General features: G+C 41.9%; 1 protein-coding gene across 11 annotated transcripts in view; it reads left to right on the top strand.

Annotated features, from left to right (window-relative positions):
- The window catches only part of LOC118370131 (muscleblind-like protein 2a), a 68,499-nt gene extending 46,227 nt beyond the window's left edge, over positions 1-22,272 (top strand). For 3 of the 11 annotated variants that reach the window (XM_035754940.2, XM_035754942.2, XM_035754941.2), the window contains exons 3-10: positions 3,288-3,455; positions 3,565-3,771; positions 4,944-5,192; positions 8,926-8,979; positions 9,474-9,633; positions 11,611-11,646; positions 12,557-12,651; positions 18,005-22,272. In XM_035754940.2, the coding sequence (XP_035610833.1) occupies positions 3,288-3,455; positions 3,565-3,771; positions 4,944-5,192; positions 8,926-8,979; positions 9,474-9,633; positions 11,611-11,646; positions 12,557-12,651; positions 18,005-18,019 (984 nt within the window). In that variant the 3' untranslated portion in view covers positions 18,020-22,272. The remainder of the gene's footprint in view (positions 1-3,287; positions 3,456-3,564; positions 3,772-4,943; positions 5,193-8,925; positions 8,980-9,473; positions 9,634-11,610; positions 11,647-12,556; positions 12,652-18,004) is intronic. The other 8 variants (XM_035754943.2, XM_035754945.2, XM_035754947.2 and 5 more) reach the window with 8 other exon arrangements.
- The last annotated feature ends 614 nt before the right edge of the window (positions 22,273-22,886 follow it).

Here is a 22,886-nt window from a genome sequence, read left to right as displayed (position 1 = left end):
CTTGCTCCGTGTGTGGGTGGTTAAGACACCTGGGCCTCTCTTAACCCCCCGGCAAGATAACATCTGACTCTAGCTTTAATGACGGTCTCTCGCTCAGTGTTTCATCATCTGAGACAGGCAGCTTTTTAGCTCTGTCATTGTTACATGAGGAATGCTCCGGAGCAGTCTCCGGCAGCTCTGCTCGGGGAGCCAGCCAGAAACGCTCCTCTATCTGCAGAGTCAGTGGCGCGACTCCCTCTGAACAGACCGACCCTGCTTGCGTCATCTCACGTGTACCTACTGCATAAGTGTTCTAGCCAGCATCGCTGTGACTTCGAGAGCCGGTGGGCTCGAACTTAATTACGTACGTGACTGAAAAGGACACTGATTATCATGTAATAAGCGTTATTAAAATTTACACCGCTCCTTCAATGCTAATAAGCAGAAGTAAAGTGGTTTAGGAGGAGAGCATATGGACCGCTGTGCCCCCTACATTTGATACGTTCCTAATGTGTCAAATGAAACGCTCTACCAAAGTGTGTTTTATAGCTGCTTAACTCCTCCCTCAAATGGCGAGTAACGATGCTCAAAACTGGCACCAAATACATTGAATCAATCATGACACTGGCAGCAAAATGTCACGAAGAAAACATTGTTGTAATGTAGCTTGTTTCTAACCATGATTGTCAGAGTTTTTCCTGACCACAGAAAATAGGCTATAACTAGGTTCTGGGGTTTGGTCCAGGTGGTCACGGCCCTACTCATGCGATAGTGCTTTGACCCCTGACAATCTAATGCCCTTCAGGCCATCCTCACAGTAACAGGGAAGGCATCCAAAGCTCAGCCTCAGCAGCACCGCATCCCCCATCACTCTTCCCCTCCCAGCAGTCGCCATGGAGTCGGGTCTGCCCAGAGCGGCGTCAGTGAGAGGCTTTGATTGGTTTTCACACCTCTCAGGCTCTTAGCTACGATGCGCAGCGATAACATTACTCTTTGGCTGTGGATGGAGTAAAGCGGAGGAGGGATACCGATAGAACTATTATGCGCCAGTGGAGAAACTGAGCGGGAGTACAGCACTGGCACAAACTAGCTGTAGAAACTGAAGGGGGTGTAGAGTGCAGCCCTGTGGCACCCCACCTGACTGGCGACTTGACTTTCCCCACACTAAACCAAGACCTCTGTGCCCCTCCACTAGGGAAAATGGTGATCATATCCTGAAATACAAGAGTTCTTTGAAGGATGGTGCATAATTGCATTCCTTTTATATCAGGCCTATAAACTCTGTATTAGTCTCATGATGATAGATAACTAACAGTGTTTGTTGTTAACAGTGTAGCCTACTTTGCCCCAGACTTGTCTTAGAGATGATTTTATGATGGATTTAGTACGTAATCATATTATATCTAGCTACAGCTAGTTTCTTACATAAATAAGGCATACCTTCACACATATAGCTTTGTTGGGCTCAGCTCAACTTCATATCCCAAATCACTTCCGTGTGAATGCCAGCTCTCAGTTTGATACTCCCACGGGTGCTTTTTTATCACAGTGGGGTAAAAAACAGGCACTTTCCATCAGGTTTCTAATTTTGTATCGGGCTGACAACACCCGGCTGACCAGCGTGATTACACGTTATTTGCTCTGCGAACTCCCCGGTGTCTGATAACCCCTCCTTGATTAAAGGTCTGCTCACGTTCGTGACCAGAACAATAAGCCGGATTTTGAAACGGGGGAACCGTAAAGCGTGGTTCAGATTTACAACCACCCTTATAGAATTGATGTTGACATGTGATGTGAAGAAAAATATTTGGTCATCAAAAAATACGGTCCACTTCATCTTCTCTGACATGTTGCCTTGGCTAAAAGCAGAAGCATCATGTTCCCATTATTTTAGAAGGGGCACGAAAGTATGCGAGGATGGAGGGGGAAGTAGGAGAATTTAGACTTTTTCAAACATCTGAAACAGCTTTTTGGCGCATTCTAGAGCCATAATCATTATGCCAAATTCTATGTAAAAAAAAAAAAGATGTATATTTTTCTGTATAGGTTATGTAAGCATACCTGTTGGGCTGTCTGTATCCTCGTGACTGGTGGTTATTTAGAAACTACAATTTGGGTAAAAGATTAAAAGGAATGTTAGTCTTATTCTGTACATTTAGTAGTTGCTTGCATTTCTAAGGTCTAGCAACCTTTCCAGCAGACATGCCAGCTAAGATTGTTAGAGTAGCTTTTCTAACTTGATTGATAGCCTGAAATGACTCGGTAGCTTGTTATGAAGTTGGGAGATTGGGGAACATATCTAGCTAGCTAAAGCCAACTTAATAAAATTGCTTGGTGGCTAGTATTACAACAGAACATTTTGTGTTTTATTTACAAAGGAATGAATGGACAAACGCTGTGTGTGTGTGTGTCACTCTACACCCTTTCTCTTTCTCCATTGAGTGTCTAGCGTCCTGCCAAGGCATCCTTTTACTCATGCACCTTGGAAGTAACCACTTACAGTACTAGGGAAAGTGGGGGGTACTCTTAGCCTTGTCCAGTCAGTGGGCACCTTCCTCATAATACCGCTGATGGATATTTTTATAAAAAATTATGAAACAATGTGTGCTTAAATTAAGTTTAGCAATTAAAACAGGACAAATCTGAGGGAGTACGTGCCAATCTGCAGTAGTAAACGCAGCTCTAGGTCAGAGCTAGCTAGGCAGTGTGTGCATGGAGAGTGGCTGGCTGTATGCTGGTTTGTCAGTGGACTGGTAGGGAGGTTGTCCTATTTCAGCATGAACCCATGACTGGGGAGCTGGTGCTCAGCTAATTAGGTCACTGCTCTCCCCTTACTGCCTGGTGGTGTGGAGGTGAGGCATTTCAACAGCAGAAGATGGATACCGGATGCTTCAGATTTATACATCCAGTGAAATATCTGGTGCCTTGTTCTATCTTTGGCGTCATTATCTTGCTAACACACGTTGAAGCCAAAGCTACACATTGTAAGGTTTTAAATATCCTTTATTGAAGCAGCTAGCTAGCTAACTAACGAGCTCAAACCTCTGAGCTAGCTACGCGCAGCCCCGTCGTGTTGCTGAGGCCAATACACACAACTCCCACAATGTTTGATATTAGGATCCCCATTAGCCGCTGCAAAAGCATCAGCTGTGAATATCAATGTTGCCCCTCCGTATTCAATGTATTTAAGTCTGTCTGAATATGCCTAACCTCTGACCTGTCTTTAGGGTTTATTCATAATCTCAGTCTTTAACAAGGTCTTTCTTTAACTTGTGTTAATGTATTTTTTTTATTGTATTTTTTTTCAGGGCCGATGCACGCGAGAGAACTGCAAATACCTCCACCCCCCGGCCCACCTCAAGACTCAGCTTGAGATCAACGGCCGCAACAACCTCATACAACAGAAGACGGCGGCAGCCATGTTGGCTCAACAGATGCCTTTCATGTTCCCTGGCACGACCATGCAGCCTACCATGGTGAGTAATGGACTACTTGTTTATGTCTCTACCTCTCTCACCTCTTTAACATTTCTGTCCCTCTCTGTCTCCCCTCTTCCCCCCCACCTCACCCCCTATTCCTCGGTAGCAGTCGTTTCCTATTAACCAGGGCCTGGGCTCCAGCCCGGGTCTGAGCTATGCTCCTTACCTGACCCACATGACCCACAGCATGGGCATGATGCCCACCGAGATGCTCCAGCCCAGCACCCAGAGTATCATCGTTCCCGGCAGCCCTCCCTGCTCCATGCAGAGCTCCTCCTCCAACCAGAAGCTGCTACGCACGGACAAGCTGGAGGTACACCACCACTAACCAATAACAATACTAGATGTCCTAGTATATTAGCAGTTAGGAGACATCACCAACTAACCAATAACAATAACAGGAGTTAGGAGAGCCGGCCTCTGGGTGGTCACGATACAAGGAATCAAGAGAGTTTTCCCTACGAGGTGTTGGGAAAGCCTCTCCATAATTATTATCTCATGACATCATCCTTACCCACCTAGGTTGAGGTAGAAGTTACCCCTTTTAACACAGAACATTTAAGAATATTTTATATTTTACATACTCCCTTTCCACACACCTTGACGTTGAAAGAATAGAGGACTTTAAGAACTTGAGCGCTGGCCAACAGAATTTTAGATCTCACCGTTGTTTAAATCTACTTAAGGTAGATGAGGTTATTTCAATGGGGGTGGTTTTTGTTTATACAACAACTAAGCACCCAGGCCATTGTGTCGTAATGAAAACAAAGAATAGCCTTGGAAGGATGGCAAGCAAAGACAGGCCTCGGAGTGTAGGTGTATTGTGTGTTTATCTCAAAGTGCTGTCACTTAGCAACAGAGCCATGTGGTTGCTAATGAGAGGCCGTGTTCCACTGAGGAATGGGGACACTCCCCACGCTAAGTGAGACTGTTTACCTCCTTCTGCGCGTGTTTGTAGAGGGGCTGTGTGTGTTCTTTGTGTGTTCTTTGTGTGTTCTTTGTGTGTCTTTGCCTGTGTGTGGATTTGAGTGTGTGTTTGCGTGTACATGTGCGTGCGTGTTCTCCCCACACTTAGTGAGTGTGCGGTGTTGTTTTACATCCCAGGCTGTGAGTGAAGCCCCCTGTGATTGACTACGCCCAGGCTCTGAATAGATAAACACATCAATCTGTTCATTATTCAGTCTATAGTTATAAACCCAATGATAAGTTGTTGTTATGTTATTGGCATGTGTATTATATTGTATGATATATTAAACCAATATTTGTGTGTGTGTGTCTGTGTGTGTGTGTGTCTGTCTGTCTGTTTGTGTGTCTGTCTGTTTGTGTGTCTGTCTGTGTGTGTGTGTGTGTCTGTGTGTGTGTGTGTGTGTGTGTCTGTCTGTGTGTGTGTCTGTCTGTGTGTGTGTCTGTCTGTGTGTGTGTCTGTCTGTGTGTGTGTCTGTGTGTGTGTCTGTTTGTCCGTGTGCACCCCACCCTCCTTCCCAGGTGTGCCGGGAATTCCAGCGGGGCAACTGCGCGCGTGGCGAGACAGACTGCCGCTTCGCTCACCCCAGTGACAGCCCTATGATTGACACCAGCGACAACACTGTGACCGTGTGCATGGACTACATCAAGTCACGCTGCTCCCGGGAGAAGTGCAAGTACTTCCACCCGCCGGCCCACCTGCAGGCCAAGATCAAGGCTGCGCAGCACCAGGCCAACCAGACAGCCGTGGCCGCACAAGCCGCCGCCATGGTGAGACCCTCCGCCTCACAGCCTGTAGTGTAGAGTAGTGAGCACCTCACAGCACACACACTAGAGTAGGGTGGCAAAAAATCTGCTAACTTTTCCAAATTCCCTGGTTTGCCGAAATCCTGGTTGAAATATTCCTGAAATCAGGAGGGAATCCTTGAACTGTAATTTCGTGAAAACCTGGGACTTTTGGGAAAATTACAAAACTTTTGTAGCCCCAGCAATGTCAGACGGCACACCTGACAAAGGGCCAGATCAAGAAATATAATTTCTAATGTTTATAATATGTAATCAACTATAGACGATTAGTTTGGTAAAGTACACAAACTTAAATCTTAAATTCTACTTTACACATCTACAAAAGAACACAAGTACATAAAATGTGGAGCACTGCTTTATTTTTCCATACAGTTGATATACCATCTTCCTAGTATGGACACTTTTATACAATTCACGGAAATGTGACCACTCAACCCACACTCAGGTCATTGTATAGGCTCTATAGTTATCAGGCTTTAGAGAAGGTAAAGTGAATGTATAACACGACCACAACAGTCTATGCTTGCGTCCCAAATGGTACCCTATTCCCTATGTAGTGCACTAATTTTGACCAGGGCCCATCCCAAATGGATTCTATTCCCTATATAGTGCACTAATTTTGACCAGGGCCCATCCCAAATGGTTTCTATTCCCTATATACTGCACTACTTTTGACCAGAGCCCTCTGTTCAAAAGTAATGCACTATAAGGGATTAGAGTGTCATTTGGGACATAGTCTTTCCCATAGTATAGCTTCAGGCTAGGAGCTTTTTTTCCTCCCTTGATCATCCATACAAAGACGATGCCCACCCTCGTCACAATGATAAGTTTAGAGCTCTGCAGATTAGTACAAATTGAATCAAGAGAGATGGATGAGAATGCGAGGCCATTGGTCCACTCCCTCATTATTGGACCCTCCCCCTTCACTAAGGCAGGCAGAGGCAGGCAGGAGCAGGTTTTGGCAATAGGACTTTCACTTGGCTGTGACCCTCCCTCCCCTCTCACTCTACTTCGTGTCCACATTGGTCCGAGTCAGTGGCTGTTGAAGGGGTGAACTTGGCTCTGTCTTGCTCGCTGTCACTCACACTGTGCTGTCACTGCTCTCGCGCTGCTGTCTGATTCCATGGCATCGTCCAGCATGCTTTTCGTCTCATCGGCTTGCTCGTACATCACTGCGTGCTCTAAAAACACAACCACACCTCCACTGATACTGGGTGAAAAGATGACCCGAGCACAACTATGGTAGAAAAGAAAAAGGACCTAAACAATCGGAAAACACACGTCATCCAGTGCTGAAGTCATGATTATGAGTTTGACAACTCGCGCTCTGTTTCCTTAAGCTGGCGTGACCTGAGATAAAATATTGGGGCGACAGGGCTTATGGTTTACCGGAGGAGAGAGAGCTTTTTAGTCAGCTCTATGGGAGCATTTCCCCCACTGCAATTATCTCAATAAATGTATCATGTACTATAAAGCCATTACAATGTATTGACACAAGGTACAGTAAGTTAGATTCTGTTTTAGTTTTTTTACAAAGGAGAACTTATGTATATTTATCATTTCTATGATAGGAGCAGGAGCAAAAACCGAATCCCTGCCGAAGGGCGAAGCATATGGTTCCAGAAGTGAGAGGATTAACCGCTCGACCAGACTCTTGTCCTAAGTTAGATACAGTTACAGGCACTGAGAAGTTGTACCATAGTACAGTTTGTTGTGACAAACTATCAAAAGGAGTCAGAGTGCCATGTTGCTCATGCATTGTGTAATTTTCTAGTGCCCGGAGCTGTACATGTATCATGAGCGTACATTCCCTAAGGATTTGGTCATCTGGAAATATGCCCCAGACAGAACCAAGTTTATAGTACATAAGATTATAAACAACAGGTCGAGGTGGTTGAGTTTTACGCTATGCAGTTACACTGAGGTGTCATTTGATTTCATTTAGCTCCATTTTGTCTTCATAGCCTGTCGTGTCCCAAGTTGAATGCTGCCATCTTTGCTCACCCCCCCTTTAATTAAAACAGAACATTTCTACCCCCTCCTCCGATTGCTTCCATAACATTACAGTCTGAATCTAACACCGAATCTGAGGTGTATTCATTTGGAATGATGGTAACACTTTATAAAATACCTAATACCTTTTATAAAAGGTACCGTAATGTAAAGTGTTAACGAAAAATCATAGTTTTATCCTACACGTAAAGGAAAGGCTTGTGCATGGTCTCGTTATCATAAGTGCCTTGGTTGTCCCATCGACGTTTGCTGTTTCCTTTGTGCAATGTCATCGATTTGGTTCCATTCAGAAGGCTTGCAAACAAACGCCATTTTTTAATCTTCTTTAAATGTTATTGCATTGAGCAAATATCTATTTTTCTTTTACTGTAGAAACCAAGAGGAATGTAGAATAAACAGAGCTCCACATTCTGTGATGACTTTCCTAATAACAGATATTGTTACAATTCACATTTTGACTTTCACCTCTCCAAAGTTGCCCATTAACCACACACTAACAAGTTACACATTTGGGTTCACTCATGTATTAGTGCAGTTATGGAAAGAAAAATAATAGTTTTGCTTTTACCACCTAAATCAGCATTTTTCTACCCCGTGACTGAAATGGATGTGACCGACCAGCTGCCAAAACATTGTCCTTTCTACCATTGTCTGCCATAGGGCATCTTCTATCAAACCATTGGTCATAATGGCCTCCATAAAATGTGCATTGGTTCCAAATTGCACTGCTTTTATTGTAAAAGCAAATAATTCCAATCGACAAGACATGTGGTCCTTCATTGTCCATTGAGCTGAAAACTCTTCACTTGCTGAGAACATCTAGTCCCTAATAGCCCATTCCCTTAGCCCCTATCTTGTTTTTGTTTTCCCAGATCTAAAAGGACTGGATAGGTGTGATGGTTCCATCCTCTGTTTGCTTTCACCTATCCAGTCCTTTCAGCTCTATGAACACAATTGTAAGGGCTAGAGCAAAGACTTGTGTTTTTCGGTGAAAAATGTATGTTGCGCTCACATCCTATTCTGTCATGGTGGCCAGTCACACCAAAGCACCAAAAACAGAGCCAACAATATTCCATACAGCAGATAGTGTGTTTACAGAAGAGGCCGAATCCTACCTTTTTTAGATCTGCGAACATAACTCAAACTTTCACGTAAATCACAATGTCAAAGGGAGGTTTGTGAAAAATATTGACTTATGCGCACAGATCTCAAGTTAGGGTTTGGCCCAACTGAATGTCGATTGTGTTTATCAATAATACCCCCCAAGATATTTTGATACATTGATTGATTAGATAGCTGATTTACTTGTAAAGAAGTAGCTAGCTTTACAGAACTAATAACTGCTATCCAAATAATTTGTTTACTTCATAAGTACATTTGTAAATCTTTGTATTTCTTAAACCTTTTAACCAAAGGTATAGTAGATGCTTTTTTTGCTTTCGTACTAATTCAGAACTTTAGCAATACGTTTCTTTAAACAAACAATTTTTTGTTTATGTGCATGCCTATTGTTTTGTACGTGGTATACTGCATTCAGATTATTTTGTTTTGTTTTTCCTTCTCACCTATCCACAATGCAATGCTGTCCCCCATGACGCACCTCTGCTTGCTGTTACCTGTATGTTAATACGCTTGACTCCCATTGGCCCACTGCCATCATGTGCTCGCTGCCTGCTATTTAAAGACTCAGTCGACTGCCAAAGCAATGAAGCGACCCCTCGAGGCAACTGTAGAACTGGTACTTTGACCTTTCACCTTTTGCTTTGCATGTAGCTTCTTTAATGTACTGTAGCAACTCACAATAATTTTAATTTGGCTTTTTGCTGTTTTAAATGCCCAAGTATTTGTATTATGCAATTAATATCCACCAATATGATTCTTGTAGTTATTATTTTAGTATGCTTTACATTGATTGATCGTATAACAACAATGAGAATGTTAATTCCCAAGTATCAATTTGTTTGTTACTGTACTATACATCATTGTTTTATAGTTGCCTGGCTAGATATCGTGTGTAGTTCCTTCATTGTCCCCATGTGGTTATTTAAACCTAAGTTGCCATTGTGACTTCTCTGTTGTAACTTTGTGCTGTTTTGTAGCTAGTCGCCACAAAAGACCCCGAGCAGCAGGGTGATTTCTCGTGTTATAGTGTAGAGAATAGTCATGTGAATGTAGTCATTTTTGAGGCCTCCGCCTCCTTGTATCTAACGTCTCCTCGTCCCTCCCGTACAGGCGTTCCCCCACGGCTGCCTGCAGCCCCTACCAAAGAGACCAGCGCTTGAGAAGAGCAACGGGGCCAGCTCGCTCTTTCACCCCAGTATGTTGCACTACCAGCAGGCCTTGGCCAACGCACAGCTGCAGCAGCAGACTGCTTTCTGTGGCTTTCCCACAGGTAGGGGGTTCACCCACCCGCAACACATGTTCATGCACATACACACACACACACATTAGTATGTAGGCACACACACCTATACACAATTTATGTACACACACACACACATTTGTACACACTCTTGTACACAGATACACACCCATGTAGCATGTAGACACACACTGGATAGAGCTTCCCCAACTTTCCTTTTCCCCATAAAAGCATCAAAGGGCAAAATTCAAGTATATAACCCTTGAAAGGTTTCACCAGGTGAGCTTGTGAGGAAATAAGATATTCCCCATATTTTCTCCAAAAGTTTGAGGCCAGTCTCTCTTTAAACCAACAGAGTGATCAAGCGCTTTTCCTCAAGTGGAAATAATGTTGCTATGGGCCCTGTTCAAAATAATGCAGTGCACTATATAGGGGATAGGATGCCATTCGGAATGCAGCCACGGTATGCTCGCGTCTCATATAAATGTGTAATTGCAGCCAGGTGCCAGGACAAGGTAAAGGCATGGATATCCTTTGATCACAGCGGTAAATCTCTTTTGTGGCTGATGATGGGATACATTGCTGTATGATTATATTAAGTACACTAGGCATTTTAAGGCCTACTTATAAAACGGCAGACTTCCAGTCTTTGCACTAAGCTTGCACTAATGCCAGTTGCAATTGGCTCTCAAAACTACCTCCTATCTTCCTTCATACTGGACGCAGAGTCATACACATGGTATCCACGAGTTCATCTGACTCTGGAGAAGTAGATAAAGGTATTCATTGCCAAAATCCGAAGCCTCTTGTGGATGAGACTACCTTCCCTAACCCTCTATCCCTCCCTAACTGCTCCTTTCTTTAGTGTCCAAATCAAAGTGTATTTGTCACGTGTGCCGAATACAACAGGTGTAGACCTTACAGTGAAATGCTTGCTTACAGGCTCTTACCAATAGTGCCACAAAAGGTATTCGGTGAATAGGTGAGTAAAGAAATAAAAACAACAGTAAAAAGACAGTGAATAACAGTAGCGAGGCTACATACAGACACCGGTTAGTCAGGCTGATTGAGGTAGTATGTACATGTAGATATGGTTAAAGTGTTTTTATCCTCCATGGCTTTTACACCCCTTTCCTAGTGTAGGAAGTTTGTTCAGAATGCTGTGTACACAGCACACATGAGTTCAATTAATATCGGTTTCTCTATGAAAACTCTAGCTGTTCTTTATTGAACCAAAAGTGCAAACCCTGCCCATCTGGCATTCCAGATCCAACGCATAAAGTCATTTGAAAGAAGACTTACTATTTGAACTCAGGTCTGATTCGTTCTCACTGCATGGTCCAAGCATCCAGCCCTTAACCTTCCCTAGCCTGATCCCAGAAATGTGTGTGCTGTCTTGCCAGCTCCTATTGCCATTGTCACGCCATGTGTCTGCTGTGACAGAGACCATAGGAGTTGCCAAGATGGCACACGCATCTGCTATCTGAGGCTAATTAACCTGACACTGAAAAAGTTTCATTTGTAATATGTGTGACCTTACCTTCCCACCCCCTCCAGAACATATTTTTTAATGATTTATTTGCAGACCAGACATTATTTTTAATGTAACCTTTATTTAACTAGGCAAGTCATTTAAGAACAAATTCATAATTAAAATGACGGCCAATTGCGCCCAATCACGGCCGGATGTGATACAGCCTGGATGTGTAGCATAAAGTATGGCATAAGACTACAAATGGAGTCAAACTGCACAGTCCAGTTATACCAATTGCAAGCTTGTGAAATTTGTTTAAAGGCATGTTGTTTATATAGCAACTACCAAAATCTCCAGCCTGGTCCCAGATCTGTTTGTGCTCTCTTGCCGGCTCCTATGGTCAATGGCATGCCATACGGTACAAACCGATTTGGGACCAGGCTACCACCAAAATCTGTCTTTCTTCTCTAACATGTTTTTCTCCTTCCCTTATTAACCCTCTGTTCACTCTTTTCCACTGCATGATCACACAGGGTCAGTCTTGTGCATGACTCCTGCTAGCAGCCTTGGTAGGTTCCTTCCTTTCCCCTTTTCATTCTCTCACATATTCATTTAAAGGTTTAGGGTGAATTTGCCCCTAGACTTTGATCTTGGGTCCCCACTAAATGTTTAAGGTTAGGATTGGGGGAGGAGAAGCTGATCCTAGATCTGTACCTAGGGGAAACTTCACCATGGAGCCTCTTTAAATTGGGGGGAGAGCGGGAACAGAGAGATGTAAGCGCTTACAGGTGACACAAAGTTTGTGGATGTTGTGACACAGTGAGTGGCACGGTTGTAGAACATTGGGCTAGAGTGCATGATTGATTGTTTTTACTGAAAAGCGCTGCAAAGTGCTGCAAAGTCCTACATGGCAATTTGAGCTCCCCGGTAAGAGATGATTGTTACTTAACTACTTACTGTCTTATACCCTAATTATGAAATGTGAAGTGTTATTCTTATCATTATTAGTATATATGAAGAAAAATGCATTCCAAATGAATAGTCTGTTGAAAAGTAGATATTGTATTGTTTACTGTGCTGTGTTGATCCCAGAGAAAAATAGAAAGAGGGTGAACACAATTGGTAGTAAAGCTCTCGATCTTGATGGGGCTCTAATTGTTTTCTAGTTAATCTCAATCTTATAATATCACTCATCATATCTCACTCAGTCCTCTGGGAACAACTAATTGTCGGGACAAATTTCCTTGATTGTAATTCAGGTTTTTCTCTTTTTTTTTCTCCCATGCTTTCTCTCGCTTTTGCATTGTGATGTGCACGCCTTCCGCTGGGCTAACCTAACGATGGCTCGCCCCTCTCTGTAATATGCGTCATGCCCAAAAACAACAACAACCAAACAATCAACACACGTTGCCATGGTTACCACACTGCCTCCACTGCCAACCTGTTCATTGCTTCCATGGTCCCCCCTTCCTGAAAAAGTACCCATGATGTACAGTGCTGCGCCTGCTACTATCTCTGCAACAACAACTCCTGCCACAAGTGTCCCCTACGCAGCAGCAGCGCCAGCCAATCAGGTTTGCTCAGTTTAAAGCTTTCTTTCATACAGTCCCAGAGCTCTAAATAAGTGCTTGACGACCGTAGTCCATAGAGCTGATCTACTATCATTTCAATTCAAGTAGTCAATTTCTTATTTTACTTCTATGACTGCAGAAGAGTTGACTACTTCAATATGGCGAAAGTCCTCAATGGCGCTGCCTATGTTAAAACAGGTTTTGGGCCAAGTGTGCCCTCTATCCAACTCTATGGCTGAGCCCAACCTCAACATCCTTCAATTAAATTCAAACTTTATTGTCCCAACAGGGAATCTCATTCAGGCTCTAGTCTAGTCTGCTACTGTGGTATATTACAATGTCTGCCACAGGTGTCAGAATGTGTTGGCTTTTATTTCAGAGGACTGCTGTACGTTTTGTACAAGTATATGTTTAATCATTTGTTGGCCGTGTCACACAATGACCCAGTGAAGCACTTATTCAGAGCTCTCACATTTGCAAATAATAGTTGTCTTGTGTTGCATTAGATCCTAGTTTTTGTTTTGCATGTATGTTGTTTTTCATCCACTTTGATGTCAAGTTTCCCTCTTCACCTGCGTTAGAAACATCACCTTTATGTTTCGTGGCACACGCACGCACATACACTTTTTTTTCCACCTAAAAAAAAAGCCTAGCCACTCCCTCTCCATCCACCATGTTGGCTCCACCATGTTGACTCCCTCTTCGGCGATGGGTGAGGACGAAAGCCTTGAGGAAACTGTCGATCCAGGGTGGCCATCTCTGCTATATATTAGTGTTGCAGGAGACGGGACGATGTCTCCGGCCTAAAATGGCTCCAGATAAGCACAGTTACTAGCTCGACGCATGGCTCTGTGTCAGCAGGGGCCTGGGAAGTTGCAGTTGGGTGCGTAAGTCGGGTGACGCACACACACACAACCCCGTTTAAACCTGACAATTACAGTGCACTGCCAGGTGGAGTGCCCGCAGCAAACAATCTCCCATTAACCCCACTTAGCAAGGCCTTGAGCGGTGGCCACGTTACAGGCTTGATGAGATTTGATTTACATCTCAGTGGTCAGTGAGCTTTCCCAGAAATGAATTGGACGGATGACGTCGATCCATGATCATCAAGACTTCCGGTTGCCAGTGAATCTTCGTCATTTCACACTGTTCCCTCAAATTGGTTTATATTGAGAGACTCTCAGTGTAGAAAGTGATGGTTTGTTTTCTGTTGGTTTCACATCATTATACATTCAATCCCAGGCTTTATTTGGTCAAAAAATGAACCAGAAAATGCACTCTTACACATCATATATTGCCATCAGAAAGTTTATATACCCCTTGACTTATTCCTGAATTCAAAATGGATGAAAATGTTTTATTTGTTTTTTGCTTTTTGAAAATGTAATACCGATATCTCCTTTACATAAGTATTCACACCCCTGCGTCAGTACTTTGTAGAAGCACCTTTGGCGGCGATTACAGCTTTGAGGCATCTTGGATATGTACCCATCTTGCACATCTGGATTTGGGGGTTTTCTCCCATTCTTCCGTGCAGATTATTTTTCAAGGTCTCTTAAGTTAGTTGGGGAGTGACTTTGCTGTTTAATCTTCAAGTCAGGGCTTTGGCGGGCCACTCAAGGACTGAAGGAAGTCATTTAAAAAATCATGTTAAACACTTATTGCACACGTTTTTACTCCTGAACTTATTTAGGCATGCCATAACAAAGGGGTTGAATACGTACTGACTCAAGACATTTCAGCGCTTCATTTTTTATTTTTAAATATACAGGAAAACACAATTCCACATTGACATTATAGTGTACTGTGTGTAGGCCAGTGACCAAAAATTGCAATTTAATACATTTTAAATTTAGGTTGTGATCACAAAATGTGGAAAATGTCCAGGGGTGTAAATACTTTCTGAAGGCACTGAAACTTTAACATGTTAGACGCCTTTAATCAAGACTCTAGAATTTCAATTGATATTCTAAAAAATATTCTCTCTATACTGATTCTCCTCCCAGCATCTAGTCTGTATGACCAACCACGCTAATATTATTACTGGCACATGACTTATTATTGCTGCCTATGATGTTTTATTATTGTAGGTCTACTATTACGGATAGGTCTCTCTACCCTTTCCCTCAAAACTCAATAAGCAGCCTCACTTGCTATTTATCATTCATGACTAGCAATTTCCTTGATATTGTTCTGTTTTTGGACCATGACCAGGGAGAAATATGACTTTGCCCTTAAGGATTTTTAATGATTACCTTAGAAGCACACACCCATCGCCATTTTGTAGCCTCTAGATAGGGCATTCCAAATGGCACCCTATTCCCTACAGTGCACATAAAGCCGTTTGGGCCCTGATCAGTGATGTAGTGCACTATACTGGGAAAAGTGTTCCATATGGGGGACTAACCTGAATCCCAAATCATCCCTTAGCCCCAATGCACTTGTGTAGATCTGAGCGGAGTACATCTGTCTCTGTCACAGGAGCGGTCCAAACAAAAGACAATAATTCAATTGGGGAGAAAAAAACTGGTAAATGGAATCAAATAAACCAAAACTTGTTTCTTACAAGTGTAGCATAGGTTGTGCACTCTGCAAACAATGTGTCCACTCTGACAATGAAAACGGAAAGACTGGAACAATGATATTGAATGCATTAACAGAAATTACCATAACCAAAGTAACAAACTTTGTAGATAAGAAATTATAGGAATTAATGGTAAATGTACTACTGGTGATATACAGTACCAGTCAAAAGTTTGGACATACCTACTCATGCAAGGGCTTTTCTTTATTTGTACTATTTTCTATATTGTCGAATAATAGTGAAGTTATCAATACTATGTAAATAACACATATGAAAGTGAAAAAAAGTGTTAAACATATCAAAGCTTTGCACACTCTTGCCATTTTCTCAACCAGCTTCACCTGGAAAGCTTTTCCAACAGTCTTGAAGGAGTTCCCACATATGCTGAGCACTTGTTGACTGCTTTTCCTCCACTCTGCGGGCCAACTCATTTCAAACCAGCTCAATTGGGTTGAGGTCGGGTGATTGTGGAGGCTAGGTCATCTGATGCAGCACTCCATCACACAGCCTGGAGGTGTGTTGGGTCATTGTCCTGTTGAAAAGGAATGATAGTCCTACTAAGTGCAAACCAGATGGGATGGCGTATCACTGCAGAATGCTGTGGTATCCATGAAGTGTGCTTGAATTCAAAGTAAACCACAGACAGTGTCACCAGTAAAGCACCTGCACACCATCACACCTCCTCCGTGCTTCACGGTGGGAACCATACATGCAAAATCATCCATTCACCTACTTAGCGTTTCACAAAACATGGCAGTTGGAACCAAAAATCTCACATTTGGACTCATCAGACCAAAGGACAGGTTTCTTGGCCAAAGCAAGTCATTTCTACTTATTGGTGTCCTTTAGTAGTGGTTTCTTTGCTACAATTTCACCATGAAGACCTGATTCACGGTCTCCTCTGAACAGTTGATGTTGAAATGTGTCTGTTTCTTGAATTCTGTAAAGCATTTATTTGGGCTGCAATTTCTGAGGCTGGTAACTTTTAATGAACTTGTCCTCTGTAGCAGAGGTAACTCTGAGTCTTCCTCTCCTTTGGCGGTCCTCATGGGAGCCAGTTTCATCATAGCGCTTGAAGAAACTTTCAAAGATCTTGGAATTGTCTGCATTGATTGATCTTCAAGCGCTATGATGTACTGTTGTTTCTCTTTGCTTATTTGAGCTGTTTTTGCCAAAGTATGGACTTGGTCTTTTACCAAATAGGGATATCTTCTGTATACCACCCCCTCCCTACCTTGTCACAAAACAACCGACTAAAACAATCTGGGTCGACCAACAGCCTAACTACCAAACAATCGACATGTCGACTAATGTCTGTGTGGCGTCAGCCCCACAGACAGTAGTCTTGATCATAAGTACCTGCAGGTCAAACCTCTCACTGCCCTGACACGGACATGGGGGCTCCCTCTTCTGGCTGAATTGGGAAATACACCAAGATACAGTTGTGGGTTTTGTCACATTGGTTAGAAAAAGTAATTAGTGTAGACATTGGTTCACATCTTTGCGGGACGATTGTACAATATCCCCTTTGGGGCTGCTGTCTGCAATAAGGAGTTCTGTGCCATCATAGGCACAAAAAACAATCAAGTGTCACACACATCATCTGGTGTTGGCTTTTCTTTTATGGTGGGCCAGGCATCCACCCCTGACCTGTCATTTCCTTTTTTCTGTCCATCATGACTAAAAGGGAAACGCCGTTATTTCAATTCCGTAGCTGATACAGCGCATCATTGTGGTCCTGTATGCATCCGCCAGCTCATCTACTGTCTGTCTGCTTTCTAACTGAGGGCTTTCACAGCCATACACGCTCGCGTGTAGCTTGTAAAAATCGTCTCTCCTCGGTTGCAACTGTCACTACCAAGTTCCAAACTGCCTCTGGAAGCAATGTCAGCACAAGAACTGTTAGTCTGGAGCTTCATGAAATGGGTTTCCATGGCCGAGCAGCCGCACACATGCCTAAGATCACCATGCACAATGCGAAGTGTCAGCTGGAGTGGTGTAACGCTCGCCGCCATTGGACTGTGGAGAAGAGGAAACGCGTTTCTCTGGAGTAATGAATCACGCTTCACCATCTGGCAGTCTGACAGAGGAATCTGGGTTTGGTGCATGCCTGGAGAATGCTACCTTCCGAATGCATAGTGCCAACTGTAAAGTTTGGTGGAGGAGGAATAATGGTCTGCGTCTGTTTTTCATGGTTCAGGCTAGGCCCCCTTGAAGGGAGATCTTAACGCTACAACATACAATGACATTCTAGACGATTCTGTGCTTCCAACTTTGTGGTGACAGTTTGGGAAAGGCTCTGTCCTGTTTCAGCATGACAATGCCCCCGTGCACAAAGTGAGGTCCATACAGAAATGGTTTGTTGATCGGTGTGGAAGAACTTGACTGGCCTGCACGCAGACCTGACGTCAAAGGGAGGGACCAACTCCATATTAATGCCCATGTTTTTGGAATGAGATGTTCGACTAGCAGGTGTCCACATACTTTGTCATCTACTGTATGTTAGGGATTAGCTTTTTAGCCACCCTACAATGACAATCTGGCTCTTGTGCAATCTTTTCATCCTCTTCTCGCCTCCTTCTCAAAAGGCATTGGAGAAGGTCAGAGGGAACTTGGATCTTCTCCTCCAATATGGTTGAGAAGAAGGCGAGGGGATCAGATGTGAGGAATCACGGAAAGATTAAACGAGATGGAGCCAATCATTTGAAAAGGTATAGACAATGAACTGACGTTTTTGTTTTCCATTTTTCTTTTTCTTCACCTCTCCCGCAGATTATCCTGAAGTAACTGTCAGGAAAGAAATGGAGTGTCAAGAAGCTGCACTACAAAGCCCAAAACAGCCCTTCTGTACATACTACCTTCCCCTCCCAGTACAGCAACCTGCATGCTAAGAGTGTAATACTACCAATTAACCATAAGACTTGAGTGCTGGTGTAAGAAGATACACACAACAAAAAGATTTATATGTATTGCTAGGAAACTATTGCCATGAAAATTATGACAAAAAAATTATATGTACTGAACTACAAACACTTAGTGGAGAGATGGTGACGAGTTCATTATAACTATTGTTTTCTCTGTTAAAGTAATATGGGTCCTTTATATTTTGTTTTCAAAACGGAACCTCGATCTGCACAAATGTTCACCCTTTGAAAACACCTTATTTGCACTATAAGAGAACTAGTGCTTATTGTCAAAAGTGCTTCATTGTTTTAAACAGGAGAGTCACAGAGAAGCCCTTGGTTGCAACTGGCGCTCCAGACCAAGCTAGAAGGGATTGTTTAACTTTTTGTTTTAATAATTTTTTTAAAGACAAATGTTAGGGCAGACTTATGTTTACTCAATGACTGTCCTCTTAACGATGATTTGAACGTGCTCCCCCACCCCCCATCACCCCTTTAAAACGGTGTGGTATGCTCTCCATATGAACCACTTGCCAACATTTATTCTCTGGAAAACCAACGGCTTGCCAAACGAAAGTCATCGCGACTGACCGATTTGACGGACAGAAGCGATCGGAGTCGATCTGCAAGGGAACAGACGTGGAACAGCTTCGTGGCCAAAACGTGCAGTCGGGCCTCGTTTTTGTGCACATCCTGGGGGGGGGAATAACCTAGAATTTCAATTTCTTCTCATTTTGTTACATTTTCGGTTAAGTTTGGATGGGTGCTGACATTGGCTTGTGGGTGTATGTGGTTGGTTGGGTGGGAGCCTCTGAGGGGTCCGTGTTGGGGAGAGTTATAGGCTACTAGCCTATATGGCTCCGGTTTGTGTGCCAAGGGCTTAACGAAAGCTTGCGGGTGGCTGAGAGCATGTGGCGGGAGGGAGCCTCAGCCTGATGGGCCAAGCCATAGACATCTGCCAGCAGACTGGAACAGGCAGAGTAAGTCCACCAGCGGCCCCAAAGTCAAGACCACAAGGACAAGGCCTTTGGGGGAGTTAGGGGTGGGGCTAGAAGGAGGGATAAGGGTGAGATCGGCTAGGGGTGAAACAAGTGCTACGACTCCAAAAAAAAAAAAAGAGGAAAAAAAAGGTGCGTTCGAAGATGCTAGTCATCGTCGTGAGATGACTTGAAGTTTTTGACTGGAGGGCTATCTGTGACTGTCAGTCGTCACCCTGCTATCGCCGAGAATCCTGTTTCTATTTGAGAAAAACTGTAGAAGTGCCTAAAAATCCTTTAACTTTAAAACAACAAGCATCTGGAGAAACATACTTTGTCAAAGAAAAAATAGGAATACACAAAAGGATGGTTCAAGCAAAGTTCCCAAAAGTATGTTGACCTATATAGAGAAAAGACTTCACTTTTCATGCAGATGCCATGGTTAAAGCAGTACCCTAGTGTTATTGTAAACATATATTTAACACGACAAAAAATAACTTTCTGAAAAGAAAGTATATAAACTAACCAAGATAGCTTGGTAGAATGTTTGATAAATATTTCATGATGTAATATTTTGTTTTTACCATAGGTTTTGAGTAGTTTACATTGGAAAAAGTGATTGAGAATACAGGACATTGATGTGTGTGTGTGTGTGTAACGTATGTAACGTGTCTCATACTTTGAGAGTTTATATTCATGGTTGTAGCAGCAATGTATTCACGTTTATGTTTTATGATGTTAAGCATCAAGGTATGTGTGTCACCAGAACAATCCGTTATTTTATGCCATGATATAGTTAGTGTACTAGCATTGTTTTAAACCAACCTCCACGTTATTACCTAATATGTTTTATGAGATGTATGTATTTAGACTCTAAATCACATTTCTTGATCCTACACAACCAATTATTTACCTTTGTATGTGTGTTCAACAAAAAAGATCAGAATCATGACATATTTTCATGGCGCTTGATCAACACAGACAATCCACAACAAGACACCTTTGGTTAAAAAAGTAATATGGCACTGGTCTTAGAATGTTTTTTTTCCTTCTTTTTGTTCACTGAGATTTTCTTCTAAAAAGTTACAGTTTTAATGTAATTTTTGGTGTGGAAGGTGATCGAAGATATTTTTTGGTAATTTATCGTATTTTATTGTTTTGTCAAATGAGTCAGAATGATGTAACCTATTCTATTTTGAAATGAATGTAATTTATTGAGCTGTGCGTCCCAACAGGGTCTGGTCTCTTTAGTCAGCCAATGAGATGCAGATCAGGAGCAAGGGGGTGGAGTCTTAAAAAGCCACCAATAGAATGCTACTGGATCTCCCTTGCCTTGTCATCAACACAGTTCATCGCATTACAGTAATGAGCAAAGCTTTAGAATTGCTTATATTGTTCAACAAAAAAAATAGAAAAGAAAAAAAGAATGTTAATTGTATAGGTGACATTTTACCCAAAAAATAATTTTCAAAATATGTACTTTTCACTCTAGTATTTCATAACAATATTAAGTTGTTGCTGTGGCAACATAAAGTTGCAATTACTAAAGTTCTGTATTTTTGTAAATTATCTAATCATTAAGTTTACTTTTTTTCTAGAACACTGCACACATCACTAGATTGTAAAGCAGATTTCAACATTTCTTATTTGTCGTGATTATGACAATTTTCCTTAGCAGCCTCTATAAAGGTGTAACTGTAACACTTAAGATGTAATAGACAAAGTTACCAATGATATTTAGGATGAAATTATAACAAATGATCTGTTAATTGAATAGTTAAGATGTACAACTTTTCCCCTGAGAAAGGACCACTGGTTTCATGCACACCAATGGGAAAATATTTATGAATGTAGTTTAAATTGTTTATCATCAGTTAAGGATTGCACTTCTTCTGGTAAAATAAAACATTTCATTATTACCGATGGAAAATGTCATTAGGTATGGCAAAGTTACTATAGTTACAGTAATTCTGTATAATAGTCACTACCAGTTCGTATCACAGAAATAACCTTTGAACATCTTGCATGAAAAAAAAAAAAAAGTTTTTATTAATAAACGATAACGTACTGAATGTTTCTAGTTATACCGAAAAACACAAAAAATAGTCTGCACATGAGACAAAAATTCAAGTTGTCCTCAAATGGGGTCATGGTTGTGCCCAAGAGAATGGAATTGTGCTGAGAAATGTAATTTATTTAAATGAAATGTGTTGACATTGACTGACTGATGATAAGAGTTAAATATATAAGCACTTGGGTCAGCTGAGCAGACACAGCTTATCCAAACACTTTGCCTTGTCGTTAGTCCATCGTGCTTAAGGTTTTATGTTCCAGCGCTGTTAAAAATAAACTTTTAAAGGCTGTAAACTGGTCTCTGCTGAACAGACTTTTTTGTTTATATATATATATATAATGCTAAAATGTAAACTTAACTTTTTATTTATATACATAAATTAAATTGTTTGAAGTTTTTACTTTTTTGCATATTTTAAAGGTGAGGCCAAAAGGATTGACTGCTGTACAGAAAGCTGTCTTGTTTTCGAAGCCCCGTTCGAATACTTTAACACACCCTTCCTTACTTACTTTCGGATCTAACATTATTTGGTAGGTGTAAGCAACAGTTCTATCACATAGCTTTCCCCAATCCGGCCATGTCAGATTAGGTATTTATTCAAGGAAGGAAGGAGGAAGGAACGATTCATTTGTTAAAGTATTGGAACAGGGCCCTATTATGTCCTTGTAGAGAGCTTGATGATGAGGGCTGTGGCCAACATGAGATGCTGAATGGTCCCTAAAAGGACTGCCGCCAGGGTCGTATTCACTAGGAAGCAAACGTGCCGAAACAGAAGGGACTAACTGAACTTGTCCAATAAGAAACGATTGTTTTCTTTTAACATTGCAAAACGTTTCGCTACAGTGTGCACTATTGAATATTACCCAGGTAATGAATTGACTGCCATCAGAAATGCAGTATCCCATCTACTTTGCAAAAATATATATATAGAGAGTAAAAGACCCTCATTGGATTTTTAGTTTTGATGTAACCATTTTTCAGTTTTCTTTGTGCGTATAGTTTGTGCTATTTTATGTTACTATAGTCAAATGTTTGTTCCAGCAAGATAGTGTAAAATCTATTGAAATAAAGAAAAAATGGAAAGGATGTTTGTAGAAATGACCTTATTTATGTGAATAATGACTGTGATATGCGCTTGTCTTACTTACCTTAGTTGAATGCCCAGACTGTATGTCGCTCTGGAAATGTGTATGCTAATGGCCAAAATGTAAACATTAATAATGCTCTTATGGATGTGGTGAATGACAGACATGCTACAACAGGGTTCCGCAACTGGCGGTCCCATGGGCCGAATTTGGCCCGCAGCTGATATGTGGCCCAACGTTTTCTAAGTAAAACATTTTATTTATTTTTTATGTTTTATTGTTGGACATAAGACTATAAAAATGACACAAATCAACTCCAAGTTATCTACAATTTGGAAATCTGTTCCAAAGTATCCCCACACATATAAGGTTTGAAATGACTGTTTTCGTCAAATATTATATCTGTTTGGGTTTCTTGCGGTCAATTTGCAGTCTACAAATTATTTGTAATTATGTTCCAGCCCCCTGACCATTCGCTCAGGAAAAAAATTGTCCCGCAGCTGAATGTAATTGATGATCCCTGTGCCACAACATGCATGTTGCAGAACAATAGATGAGGAACAGAAAAAAATACATTTCAGAATGCACAACAAGATACTAACTTTTTGTCCCCTC

The sequence above is a fragment of the Oncorhynchus keta genome, chromosome 37 (assembly GCF_023373465.1).
Source record: "Oncorhynchus keta strain PuntledgeMale-10-30-2019 chromosome 37, Oket_V2, whole genome shotgun sequence".
NCBI classification, from domain to species: Eukaryota; Metazoa; Chordata; class Actinopteri; order Salmoniformes; family Salmonidae; genus Oncorhynchus; species Oncorhynchus keta.
The sequence above is the reverse complement of the archived record's forward strand: the minus strand, read 5'-3'. Positions and strand labels throughout refer to the sequence as shown.